Genomic DNA, 14,174 nt, shown 5'->3' on the forward strand with positions numbered 1-14,174 from the left:
TTTCTTTTTCTCTTGCAATAAATTTTTTGTTTTCCAAAAAATAACTGGGTACAAGTCTAGTAATATAATACAATCTCCACCAAAATCAAAATTAAAAAAATCATTGAGTTTGTAGTGTCATTTCAAACATATTCTTAATACGTTAATATAGCCTCTCCACAGCCAAATTTGAGTAGAGAATTGTTATCATCTTCCCTTACATATGAAAAGAAAGAAAATCAGGTTTCAACAAAGGATGGTAACAACTTTTGCTACCGTCCTAAGTGACAGCCAGATCCCAAATGTCATTGAACCATACCTGGAGGCATAGCTCAGCCTGAAATTTCCAAAACTCGCTTTATCTTGAGCAGATTTTGCAATTTCACACATTCCCTACACTAAAAAGGAAAGGAAACCTGAACTAACACAAAGCAATATTTGCTCCTTGCTTATACCGTTTCTGTGATGGTTTCTCCATAGAAGTCAATAGTTCTTATCTACTGTAATAGTAGATTCATTTATGACTCTGCCTTAGTTAAGTAGCTTAACAGGGAGGAAAAACAGGAGTACTTTAAGAGTATATGCAAGTAACAAAAGTGTTACTTGCCTGAAGAGGAAGGTGAAGGAGAAGAGGAGCTTCTGGCCCAAAAGAAGGTGTTTTGATATAGTTTGGGCAGTTTTGCCTAAGTATGGAAACTGAGCACATTGTACATCTACATGCTGTAAATAGCATTGTGAGGATAATGTGCGGTTTTGCCCTCAGACCTCTGAAGCGTTCGGCGAATAATTTAAACTAGCTTTCTTGCTTAACTGCAAAAAAATCACTAGAAGGTTTTCCAAGAGATAACAGGATTTCTCTGCTGCCTGGAAGTTGAACTTTGTATCCCCATCATGTGCCTCATTATCTGTTTGTTTTATCTGGTGAACAGAACCTGATCTCTGGAGCACAGAGACCCATGTAATCTAGAAAGTTATCTGGGCTCTCTTGGGCCACTTTGCCACAAGACACACACATTTGTATTGGCAGACACAGGTCTTCTAGCGCTGTCCGGTGTTTTAATATTTCTTCAAAAACCTTACCTTGCTGAAGAGTCTCCATTCTGAAAAGAACATGGCCTGCTGCACCCGCATCGTGGCAGTCTGGATTTTTCTCCTTCATGGTATGTAGGTTGGTGAAACAGGGGCCGTGCAAAGAGGGAGGGAGGGCTTGTCTTCAGAACCATCCCTAAACACCAGGCCAATTCATATGACCACATGTTCATGGTGAGTACAGCAGAACTGAATGGATCTTCTGGGCTGATTTGGCACACATTGTTGACAAAATTTTTGTTGCTTTTCTCCTGCGCATCCAGCTTACCATTGCCATTTCACTTCCCTCAGATTGCTCAGGGCCTGCAGATTCAACCGTTTCAGCACCTGCTAGCCATGAGGAAAGCTTTGGTTTATTGAACATTCATCCTGATTTGCTTTCACAAAGCTTTCACAGAGGTTAGATTAAAGTATTCATTGAGCATTAGGGATTGGTGAATCTTATAATTTCAGTTCCCATTTTATCATTCTAAAATTTAGTTCACCACATTTCTGCAGAAGTTTGCTACTTAGGGGGGGAAAGTACTCATGGAAATTATTCAGCATTTCAGTGCAAATTTTCTTCTTATAAGCACATTTTCATATGTACCGGTAGCTATGACCGATGTACATATTTTTGCAAGCAAATTCTTCTAATGCTATGCACTCTTGTGTGTTATTTTCACTAATGTATTCATTTCTACACACACTTTCTCCTAATACATGTTTTTTTTTTTTTTTTGTAAACACTCTGGTTGGAGAACTGCATTAGTAAGTGGGAATTTCGAAGGATGTCTGTGTATCGGTTCTCAGATTGTTTCAGGAAATGCAAATTTAGCTTTTAATGTGAACTGAATATAATTTTTCTCCCCCATCTGGATCGAGCATTCATTTTGATTTGTTTGCGGGGAGCTTACATATCTTCTCATTTATCATTTTTTTCAACCACACTTTTCAATGCATTTCTCTGTCATTTTCCAAACTGCAAAAACAAAACACCAATATGCATTATATCAGGAGAGTGTGCTTTACCCAAATGTATATATTAGGCAAAACTGCACACAAACAAATGTCTATTAGGACAAATCAGTACTAAAATGCTGGTGAATTTTCATGAGGGCTTTGTTTCCTTTATTTAAAAAAAATGCAAACTGGTGTAGAAATATGGAGAACTGAATTTAAGATTTTTTGGGGGGGAATAGAAACTGAGAGAGACAAAAAATGAGAAATTCACCCATCCCTACTCTTCACAAAGGGAACCAGAAACATCCTGCTTCAAGTCCTGGCTAACTCTGGTGCCTCGTCAACTCAGACTCTGGTAAACTGCTCAATGACATTCTCCAGTCAATTTATGGCAGGTAAAATTATAAGCCAGAGGGAGCTCAGCAAATCCTACATTGTGCCGAACATAGCCAAGAACCATCCAGTGTATGCTTGTCAGGTTCCATGATTTGTGTCATCAGGGCCGGCTCTAGGTTTAGTCCCGGTGGCGTGGGGTGCCAGGGCGCCGGGTTGGTAGGCGGGGCGCTGCGCTGCAAAGCCGTGTGGAAGCCGTGCTGCGCGCTGCAAGGGCGGGGGCGCTGGAGCAATATCCGTGCCTCAGCACCAGGGCACCTGACCTGCTCAAGACTGCCCTGTGTGTCATTGGGCTTCCACCCTGTTATCAGCTGGTGCTCCCTTTGGGGCAGCGACAGAGAACAGACACTGAATTGTCATTAATTGCACCTGTCAATGCAAGCACTGGAAGCAGGCATCATGCAGGCTAACTCTCCAAACTCACAACAGTACAAATCAAATTATCTCCCCTACCCCATTCCCAGACCTTTTCCCACCTTCCCACCTGCACCTCTTCTTCTAGAAAACACACACACACACACTGCCCGTTCCCATGGCTTTTGCAATTTTAAAAGCAGCAGAGGAAGATATAGTCAAACTACCATTAGTTGTCTTTGTCCATTGAGTTTTCTTGGCAAAATACTGGAGTGGTTTGCCAGTTCCCTCTCCTGAGCGCTCACTGGAAGGACAGATCCTGAAGCTGAGGCTCCAATACTTTGGCTACCTCATGAGAAGAGAAGACTCTCTGGAAAAGAGCCTGATGCTGGGAAAGATAGAGGGCACAAGGAGAAGGGGATGACAGAGGACGAGATGGTTGGACAGTGTTCTCGAAGCTATGAACATGAGTTTGACCAAACTGCGGGAGGCAGTTGAAGACAGGAGTGCCTGGCATGCTCTGGTCCATGGGGTCACAAAGAGTCGGACACGACTAAACGACTAAACAACAACAACCATTAGTTTATTCTGCCTGCCATTGGCTCTGTCTCCACTTACTTCTCTCCTGTCTGCCCCACCAATCTCAATGGGCACCAGCCAACACTGCCCAGGAGCCTAAAAAGACTCCTAGGACCACAAACCATTTTTCTTTGTTTACGGTACCTACTTATTTATGTATCCTTTAACAGTGTCTCAGCATGCAGACCATATTAGGGAAAGGGAACTTTTCCTGGAGTGAAGATGAAATTGACAGATATAGCTCTGTCCTTGTTTGATTTCTTCCTGTCATCAGGTGACTGTTAATTTGAAAAGAAAACCCAACAGGAGCAAGGCTGTAAAAATAAAAGCAGACCCACCTCCAAAATTTTCCCTGTCTGTGTTCCATTAACTCTGTCTAAATGTGCTTTCAGCCCTGGGCATAACTAGCTGCATTTCTAAGGCTGCAACACAGACCCAAAGTACTGTATAGCACTGCATGCTCCTCCGATGATGTAAACCTCTGCCTGTTGCCAGCAGGGAAAACGTGGCACATCTGGTGCCAATTGCTAGAGCTGATTACTCTTTTGCCATCCTTGCTAATGGAATGGACCACACAGTGTCATCTCTCTTGACTGGAAACCAATGGTAGTGTTAATCCAACAGGCTCAGCTCTGCACAGCCTCTTCTCAACAGGCACAGGAAACTTGAAAAAGTTCAGGAAACTTGATCAGTTTGCCTAGGCAACTAGAATCAGTGCAATGCACCTGAAATCAATAAAGAAGCAAAGGCAAATGATCACTGGGACTCCTACACTCAGTGAATAGGGGGAAGAGCCATAGCTCAGTGGTGATAGAGCATTTGCTTAGCATGCAGAAGCTCCCAGGTTCAGTTCCCAGCTTCTCTAGGTAGGGCAGGGAGTGCTCCCTGCCTCAAACTTTGGAGAGCTGCTGCCAGCTAGTGCAAGAAATACAGACTCCACAGAACAGCAGTTTCCTACATTCCATATTTAAATATTTATGTATCTTGTTGGTAAATCTTTGCAAAGGTCGGCTCATTCACACTTGCAGGTTGATCACTGCAGGACTGGTGATTTGCATGTGTGAATAAGCCACCACTGAGTTAGCCACCAGAGGTCTTGTCTAAAGGTTGTAATGTGTCTTAATTTGCAATACAGTCCTCTGTTTGAAGGATTGCCAGAAGACAGCCCTCTCTTTGAAGGGCCGTCGAGTCCAGTTTAAAGATATAGAACCAGAAGCACTGGTTAGTTCTTAAAAGACTAGAGGGGAAAGCTGAAGTGGTGGAGCATCTGCCTCACAAACAGAAAGATCCCAGGTTCGATCTCCAGATAGGACTGGGAACGTCCCCTGCCTGAAACCCTGGAGAGCTGCTGCAAGTCAGTGTGAACAATATTGAGCTAGATAGGACAATGGTGTGACTCTATATAAGGCAGCTTTCTATGCTCCAAGAAGACTATACATACGTGGAGGGTTCCCCCCCTACCACAAGCATATTTACTTTTAGAGACTTTCCTATTCCCTGAAGTACGATACCTGCAGATGCCTGGCTTCCCTGCTCACCTTCCCCAGGTATTTAAGGCTATCTTTTCTTTCTGTGATACAAGAGGAGATGTGAAATCAATATTCCGTGCAAGCGCTCAGTGAATTATAAATCTAACCCCTGGCTTCCAATGATGGCCCTACTCAGACTAGACCCAATTGAGATAATAGGCATGACTGCCTTAGGTCCAATAATTTCAATGGGTCTAACTCTGAGTAGGACTTTAGCATTTTAGCAAACAACTGCAACAGGACAGGTGAACAAGCATTTGGCCATACATCATCTCCCCAGCTCCCCATACACAACCCAGGCATTCTAACTTGAATATGGATGGAGTGTTTCATTCTTTTTTAGGCCTCATCACAGGTTACCCTGGGAAAAGAAGTTCTGAATCAGAAGATATCAGAAACTGTACAATCACCCCTCCGGTGAGATCCTTAATATTGCTCAAAATGGAGGAATCTATTATTTGTGTTTGTGTGTGTGCATATGAGAGAGAGAGAGAGAGAGAGAGAGAGAGAGAGAGAGAGAGAGAGAGAGAGAATGAGAACCCCCTTCCCAAAATGTCTAGCATCTAGGGATGGCAGATAAATTCTATTCAGTTCACATTTATAGGCAACTTTATCAAATTCACACTTAACTGAAACAATACACCCACCAAAATACAGCTGTGCTCTGAAATTTGCACTTATCTGAATTTTGTGGTGCAGTTCTCCAACCATCCTTTAAAAAAAGTATGAATTAGGTTAAAACATGCATAAAAATACTAATGAAAATAACATGCAAAAAGGGCATCACAAAAATGTGAATTTTAGTCCAAAACTGAATACAAAAGTGTGCATATTGGGTAGAATCACATACAAAGATGTGTATATTCAGAGAAATTTGCGCTAAAATGCTGATAAATCATGAGGATTTAAAAATAAATAAATAGCAAATTGCTGCAGAAACATGTAAAAATGAGAGAACGGAAACTGACAGATCCCTACGAAGGTGTAGTCCAGCCCTACGAAGCATCTAGTCTGGCAACTTCTGAGGTCCATGTGTCAGTGCTGCTCTGAGACCGTGAGGCAGCATTGAGAAAGGGCCCGTGAAAGAGTGTGAATGGCTGTGCTGACCCCATTTCGCCCTCCTCTGCCCTTGTACTGATCATCTATTTGTGCTTACAGCACTTGCCTCCTACAGTCACCAATACAAGTGAGCGCCTGAGCACCCTGCGGCAGCACATGCAATCTCGCAACCTCTCTGCCTACATCATCCCTGCCACGGATGCACACATGGTAAGGCAAAGGGTGTAGCTAGCAGCTCCAGCTTTTTCAGGGGTGGGAAGGGACTGGGTTCTGTCCAAAAAGAAACACTACGTTTCCAGACCTGAAGCTACAAAGATAGTTCTGTGTGTCAAGGCCTCATAAGATACCTTGCCTTATATGTGACTTCAGATTCCCATGACTAGCAGAAACAGGATAGGTTCTGCAAAACAATCTATTTGCATATAGTAAAAAGGTGCGGGTGGCGCTGTGGTCTAAATCACTGAGCCTCTTGGGCTTGCCGATCAGAAGGTCAGTGGTTTGAATCCCCACGATGGGATGAGTTCCCATTGCTCTGTCCCAGCTTCAACCTAGCAGTTTGAAAGCACACCAGTGCAAGTAGATAAATAGGTACCACTATGGCGGGAAGGAAAACGGTGTTTCCGTCACGATGTTCCATTGCACCAGAAGTGGTTTAGTCTTGCTAGCCACATGACCCAGAAAGCTGTCTGGACAAACGCCGGCTCCCTTGGACTGAAAGCAAGATGAGCGCTGCAACCCGATAGTTGCCTTTGACTGGACTTAACCATCCAGGGGCCCTTTACCTTTTGCCTTTTAATTTGTATATATCTGCACACTTTGTATAATGTATGCAGACTGCAGAATTCTGTCTTTTTGGACACATAATTTTGATTTCCTAGCCGCATAAGTTTTCTGTTTTGTTTTGGGGGTTTTTAAGAGGAGATAATATACTGGTAGGGACCCAGGTGGCGCTGTGGGTTAAACCACAGAGTCTAGGTCTTGCTGATCAGAAGGTCGGCGGTTCGAATCCCTGCAACGGGGCGAGCTCCCGCAAGTAGATAAATAGGGACCGCTCTGGCGGGAAGGTAAACAGCGTTTCCGTGCGCTGCTCTGGTTCGCCAGAAGCAGCTTTGTCATGACCCGGAATGCTGTTTGCGGACAAATGCTCATGCTGACCACATGACCCGGAAGCTGTCTGCGGACAAATGCCGGCTCCCTCGGCCTATAGAGAGAGATGAGCGCCGCAACCCCAGAGTCGGACACGACTGGACCTGATGGTCAGGGGGCCCTTTACCTTTACCTTTTTAATATACTGGTATGTTATTAGAAAGGGGTCCCTTCCAACTCTACAAATCTATCATTCTATGAAGACAGTTCCCTGCACTCAGAGGGCTTTTCTGTTTCCCAGAGTGAGTACATTGGTGAACGCGACAAGAGGCTATCCTGGATGACAGGCTTTACAGGATCATCAGGTGAATACTCTTTCGGACATACCATCCCACTTTTCCTGGTCTACATTGGCCAGTACCCTAAGATACACAGATCCTGGACAATAAATGGGGAACATGTCACCCTTTGCAAGTTGTTGGCCTCCAGCTCCCATCAGCCCCAGCCAGCATGGTCAATTATCAGGGGGGATGGGAGCTCTGTAGTTCAGCAATATTTAGGTCCCATATTTCCAATCCCCAGCCTAGGCCTAATGCAGACTTCTGTTCCCTGGGAGTTAGAACCAGACCTAATTTGAATGCCAAGTTAATGGAATGTGCAAGGAAATATCAACAGCACATTATTGGTTTGTTTTTTGTTTGTGTGAATAATTTTTATTTTATTGTTTGCAAAGTTGCTTATATAACACAGGAGTCCAGAGTGAAATGAAATGCTGATAACACGTTACTCAGAAAAGCTGAACAAAACGGTATATAAATTGGGAAGAAAAGAGCAAAGAGATTTTATCTTTCTTACTTCACAACATCCACATAACCAAACGTACAGAGAAAAGAATTCCCTCAGAACTGCACAGCCAATCAGGGCACGTGCTAGCTCAGCAAAGATCATTCCACCCTGCCTGGCTGTTCCCCTCATGGCTAGTTGACTTTAGCATTAACAGAGCTAACCTTTAAGCCATATGTGGGGAACCCCTGATCCTCTGGATGGTGCTGAACTACAATTCCCATCAGCACTTGGCTTGATCGCTGTCTAGGATTTCACTGTCAATTGACTCATTATGAACATGTGAAGGAAGGAAGGCAGAGAATACTGTAAAAGTATTTTCTGAATTTTTAAATAAGAAAAGTACCTGCATTTAATGTTTTAAAGATGTTGGGATGTGTTGTATTCAAGGCACTGTATTTGCTTTTTTAAAATAAAAAAATTAAAGCTCGCGGGGGGGGGGGGTTTACGGGACACAAAGGGCAGAAATCTGATTTCTCACACCTGTAATGTGAGTGTGAAGCTTGCATTGGCAAAGATTCACATGTAGTCTAAACTTGGCTCTCATGTTCTCTGTGTCTTTTCATTGACATCATTTATAAATGATGCATGGGAGCCAGGTGGCGCTGTGGGTTAAACCACAGAGTCTAGGGCTTGCTGTTCAGAAGGTCAGCGGTTTGAATCCCTGCAACGGAGTGAGCTCCTGTTGCTCGGTCCCAGCTCCTGCCCACCTAGCAGTTCGAAAGCACATCAAAGTGCAAGTAGATAAATAGGGACCGCTCCGGCGGGAAGGTAAACGGTGTTTCCATGCGCTGCTCTGGTTTGCCAGAAGCAGCTTTGTCATGTTGGCCACATGACCCAGAAGCTGTCTGCAGACAAACGCTGACTCCCTCAGCCTATAGAGTGAGATGAGCGCCGCAACCCCAGAGTCGGAAACGACTGGACCTGATGGTCAGGGGCCCCTTTACCTTTACCTTTATAAATGATTCACTTCACATGAAAGAGCACTCGCAACATTGGTTGTGAAAACACATTGCCACATCCATTATACACCATGCTTAAAAAGGACATTTAAAGCACATGGCTCCCCCCCCTGCAATGAACCCTGGGAACTGTAGTTTATCATCACAGAGCTACAGTTCCCAGCACCCGTAATAAACTACAGTTTCCAGGATTATTTGAGAAAAGACATGTGCTTTAAATGTACAGTTTGGATATGACCTATTTAGGACGTGGGTGGCGCTGTGGTCTAAACCACTGAGCCTCTTGGACTTGCAGATCAGGTCGGCAGTTTGAATTCCTGTGACAGGGTGAGCTCCCATTGCTGTGTCCCAGCTCCTGCCAACCTAGCAGTTCAAAAGCACGCCAGTGCAAGTAAATAAATAGGTACCGCTGTGACGGGAAGGTAAACAGCGTTTCCGTGCGCTCTAGTTTCCATCATGGTGTTTCGTTGCACCAGAAGCAGTTTAGTCATGCTGGCCACATGACCCGGAAAGCTGTCTGTGGACAATCGCCAGCTCCCTTGGCCTGAAAGTGAGATGAGCGCTGCAACCTCATAGTCACCTTTGATTGGACTTAACCATCCAGAGGTCCTTTACCCTTTACCTTTTATTTAGGACTTGTTTAGCTCTGGGATACCAAGACCTAGTAAAGAAGCTTCTAGGCATGTACAGAGTGCACTTCCTTCACCAAGTAGTAGCCAGTTCCAGCAAGTGCTTAGGAAATAGGGCTGAACACTTAAGGAATGTGTTTCCCAAGCAAGCTCAGGTCATAGCAACTCTGATTTTAGGAATTAATCCTGATACACACACATGAAATTGTTCTGCTTGCTTGTTGTAGGGACCGGTGTGGTCACTTTGCAGAAGGCTGCCCTCTTCACTGACAGTCGCTACTGGACCCAAGCTGAGCGCCAAATGGATTGCAACTGGGAGCTGCAGAAGTCACGTTAGTGCCCACCATAAAAATGTATTGGGGTACAGTTCCCCCTCTGGCCACCAGGGCTGCATAGAGAAGGGGAGAAATTCAATTCAGCTCACAATTAAATGTGAACCTTCTTAATTAGCTTTCCCCGAAACAATAAGCAGACATAGCCATCTTTCAAAATCAGCACTTCTGTGTTGCAGTGGAGTCCTCCAGCCAAATAATGTGAAGAAAAATGCATCTACTAGGGCAAAGTATGCATAGAAATGCATATATCAGTGAAAATACGGTAACATACAAAAATGCATTGTACTAGGGGAAGTTGCTTTGCGAAAATGTATATTAAAAAATGTGAAAATGAGTATATTTGCACTAAAAGGCTGGTGAGTTTTCATGAATACATTTTTTTAAAAAAATCACACCCAGATGTGGAAATGCAGGGAAGTGAACTTAAGATTGGAAAAATGAGAAACTGAAATTGACAGGTTTGTTCATCTCTAGTGCCACATGCCAGTGGACAAGCCCTTCTAGACTAGAGCAGGTGTCAAAAAAAGAAGAAGACTAGAGCAGGTGTCCTCTAGGAGACCTCAGCCCAAGTCCCAGGCAGCTTCCACCATGTGAATTTCTTGTGAAACAGCTATTGTCAGCATTGGGTGCTACTGGCTCTGCCACTGAGCTATGGCATTAGTTGACTCAGTGGCCAATGTTGGCAATGGAATTGCAGCTAGCTTCTTCTTCTCCTGAGGTGGTCCGTGCAATTGGTGGAACACTCACCAAAGTGTTCACTCTCCTTTCTCTTGCAGTCTGGATCAACTCTATTGGGCAGTGGATTCTTCAAGAAGTTTCAGCTGGGGAGAGGATTGGATTGGATGCCTTCCTCTTTTCTATTGGTAAGGAGCACTGCTTGTCACATCTGCACTATGCATTTAAAGCACATGGTTTTCCCCAGGATTCTTTGTGTGTAAATCTACTGTGTAAATTCACACTTAGTGGGCCATTTCACCTTCTAAAGAGAGACGAAGAGGCCTAAATCCACCCAGAGTCTAAGAGGAACTGCTCTACTACAGGTGACTTGCTCTTCCCCCCTCCCACAGACCCTGGCCAAGGAAAACTGCTCTGTACCTGTGGGCAGCTATGGAGTCAGATTCAGATTCAGATTCATTTATTATTACGGTCGAGGACCAGCTCTTACTATGGAGTCATTTTCAGTCCCTGGATTGAACTAATTCAGTTTAATCAACTAAAAAAAAAAAATCTCTGAATAACGCATGGAAGCAGTTGCTATAATTTCCAGGTGAACTGAATGTGAATTAAGGGCTCATCCCCACTTCCACCTGTCCAGTGCTAAGAAAGCATGATGGGTCTGAGCAGTTTTGCCTTTGCTCCCCAGCCCAGTCCGCTTCCCCCAGAAAACATGCTCTTTAGCGATTAATCGGAACAAATGGCAATCTGCAGGAAACCTGATTGCCATTTGCTGCAATGCAACTCTAAACCGTGGGTTTTCCCAGGGGAAAGCGGTGGGGGAAACAGAAGTGAGACAAACCCTCAGTTCCTTCTGCAGTGGAACTTTGGGAGGTTGTATTAATTCAATTCAATTTTCATTTTCATTCAATAATTTTATACTTGGGGCTCCACCGCACTTAACTCTGTGTTTGATTGTGGTCACTGCATTCCACAGTTTTACCTCTGTAATGCTGCTATTTACGGTAAGTTCAAATATTGTAATTGTTGGGGAGAAGGAACAAAACAATCACTCGTATTACCTCATATTACATAGTGTGTTTCGATGTTCTATTAAGTGTATTTTCTAATTTAGCAGAACGACTTGTAAGATATTGAAGGCTGGGGAGAAACCACCTAGGACGACATGAATAAACTGAATTTAACTGTGGACTGAACTGGAATGAAATCAGTTCCCTTTGGGAACAAAATTAGTTCCTTTTCTGTAATCATTCTTGGCTGCTGTTCAATGTGAACTGGAACTAATTTCTTCTGGAAGTGATATTTACAATCATTTACAATCACTGGTGATTTTTTTGCATCTACCTGCCTGACATCCTCTTTCCGCAGATAACTGGGAGAGCTACAACCAGGTCCTGGAGGGTTCCGATATTATCCTCGTTCCCCTAGAGGACAACCTGGTGGACCAAGCATGGGGGGCACAGAGACCTCCTCCTCCCACCAACACCATCTACCAACTCCATGACAACTTTGTTGGTATGTTCTTGAGCCATGCATGAAGACTGGTGCCTGCCTTCTTGGGGAAGTGCCACACCTCAGTGGCAGAGCTCCTGTCCAGAACAAAGACCCAGGTTCAATGCCCAGCATCTCCAGGTACAGCGGGGAATATCCCTGACTCCTGTCTGAAACCCTGGAGAGCTGCTGTTAGCCATACAGCACTGAGCTAGTTGGCCAGTGATAAGATGGCTTCCTATGTATATAGTATATTACACTAGAATTACTTGGCAGGATTGGCCTGTTTTCTCTAAGATTAATGAAGTGCAGGGGAAGCAAGAAAAGACATTCAAGTTGGCATGCTTCAGTGTCCTAATATTCCCTGGTTTGACATGGCATCAGGCAGATAAGTTATTCTGTACCTGTATATATTTTCTATTTTCATCTGTTTGGTTTATCTCTCCTCCCATTGCTTATGTAACTCCATAATGTGCCCTGTGTACTGATAGCCCAATGCTGTCCAGGTTTTTACAGTTGCCTCTAATACAGTGGTACCTCTACTTACGAATAACTCTACTTACGAATGTTTCTACTTACGAATGGAGCTCCGTCCGCCATCTTGGATGCGGTTTAGATAGGATTTTTCTACTTACGAATTTTTAGATAGGGTTGCTTCTACTTACAAATTTTCCCCCCAATGCATTCCTATGGGATTCGACTTACAAATTTTTTCGACTTACAAATGTGCGTTCGGAACACATTAAATTCGTAAGTAGAGGTACCACTGTACCTTCATTTCTGGACCATCGAAACTGGTTCTTAACTGCACATGGTCTTCTTGCATGTGGCCCTCATGGAGCCAAAAGGTTAGCGAAGGGACAGGCAGGTGCCAACCAACCTCCCATTGCATCTCACCTCCTCTTCCTTCAGGGAGCAGTTGGCAAGAGAAGATTTCTGTTATCCGGACTCAGATGGAGAATCATGGCAGGAAGCCCACAGCAGTCCTGCTGTCTGGTCTCGAGGAAACTGCCTGTGAGTGCTCCGTTGTAATCAAGTTAATGCACAGCTTGCTTTCTATATTCCCACATTGCCTGTTTCTGCAGCCTCCTCAGCTATGTCAGTACACATTCCCTTTGTTGTCTTCACTTTCTGTTCCTGAGCTACTCCTACCAGGGCTGGCTCCAGAGAGTGGCATTGTTAGGAAGGCTTCAGATGCTTTGAAAGCAGAAGGTCGCATGTTCAGTCCTGTGCTTCTTTAGGTAGGGCTGGGAAGTTCCCTTTGTGAAACCCCAGAGGTGCTGTCATTCACTTTATACAACACTGAGCTAGATGGACCAATCACATCCCTGCCAATTAAGATTGTATAGTGGATTGGGAGATCTTGCACGTCAAACTCTTTCTCCCCCAAAAGATCAGACTTTTGTTATAAGGAAAGTGATTCACTGGAGAACGTGTTGATAACATTTGCTTTGGCACAATGTCATCTAACCTCCCCACATACAAATCAGAATGAATGCACAATAAATATCCACCATGGTCTGACCTCCCTGCAAACAATTCAGAATGAATGCTTAATAATAATAATAATAATAATAATAATAATAATAATAATAATAATAAGTCATCTGAATTATATACAGTTGCACACCACCCCAATCTCTGAGCTGTGCAAGATTCTAGGGATTTCAGGACAACCCACGTTCACTTCAGGGCCTTCTCCTCTGCTTTCCCCTGTGGCTCTAATCCTGTCTCCGTTCTGCAAGCCACTCTCCCCATAACCCTACCCTGCTTCCTTCAACCATTTAAAAGCCTCCCAGGCAAAAAGAAGAAGGGGGAAAATGGAATTTGTAAGAAACTCCTGCCTTTCCACAGGGCTCTTCAATCTTCGGGGAGATGACATCCCTTACACACCTGTCTTCTATGCTTACACACTTCTCACCAAGACAGATATCAGGTAACTGAGCAGCTTACTCACCGTCTAAGACAAGGGTCTGGTTCAAACAAGTGGGATCCAGAATAAAATTGCTGCAGTGTGAGATGCTCTCCTCAGGGTGCATGCCAGCCAGCCATGCCCTCTTCCAGAACACTCCATTTCTTATCTTCCATTTCCTGTTTTACCTTCCCTCCCCCAAAACAGAAACTCAGCATTTTGTCCTGACTAAGCATTAGGGATGAGGGAGAAATTCTATGCAGTTTGTATTTACAGGCAACGCTGGGCCCAAATTCTCACTTTCAGTCTTCATATCG

At 44.1% G+C, this 14,174-nt stretch overlaps 1 protein-coding gene across 2 annotated transcripts in view; it reads left to right on the forward strand.

Moving 5' to 3' along the window:
- The first annotated feature begins 885 nt into the window (after window positions 1–885).
- XPNPEP2 (X-prolyl aminopeptidase 2) overlaps window positions 886–14,174 on the forward strand; it is a 29,453-nt gene continuing 16,164 nt past the window's right edge. The window contains exons 1-9 of one of the 2 annotated variants that reach the window (XM_035113290.2): window positions 886–1,139; window positions 5,209–5,282; window positions 6,024–6,134; window positions 7,312–7,375; window positions 9,672–9,776; window positions 10,556–10,642; window positions 11,823–11,969; window positions 12,858–12,959; window positions 13,800–13,881. In XM_035113290.2, the coding sequence (XP_034969181.2) occupies window positions 1,091–1,139; window positions 5,209–5,282; window positions 6,024–6,134; window positions 7,312–7,375; window positions 9,672–9,776; window positions 10,556–10,642; window positions 11,823–11,969; window positions 12,858–12,959; window positions 13,800–13,881 (821 nt within the window). In that variant the 5' untranslated portion in view covers window positions 886–1,090. The remainder of the gene's footprint in view (window positions 1,140–5,208; window positions 5,283–6,023; window positions 6,135–7,311; window positions 7,376–9,671; window positions 9,777–10,555; window positions 10,643–11,822; window positions 11,970–12,857; window positions 12,960–13,799; window positions 13,882–14,174) is intronic. The other variant, XM_060270243.1, reaches the window with a different exon arrangement.

Source organism: Zootoca vivipara, chromosome Z, assembly GCF_963506605.1.
Source record: "Zootoca vivipara chromosome Z, rZooViv1.1, whole genome shotgun sequence".
NCBI classification, from domain to species: domain Eukaryota; kingdom Metazoa; phylum Chordata; class Lepidosauria; order Squamata; family Lacertidae; genus Zootoca; species Zootoca vivipara.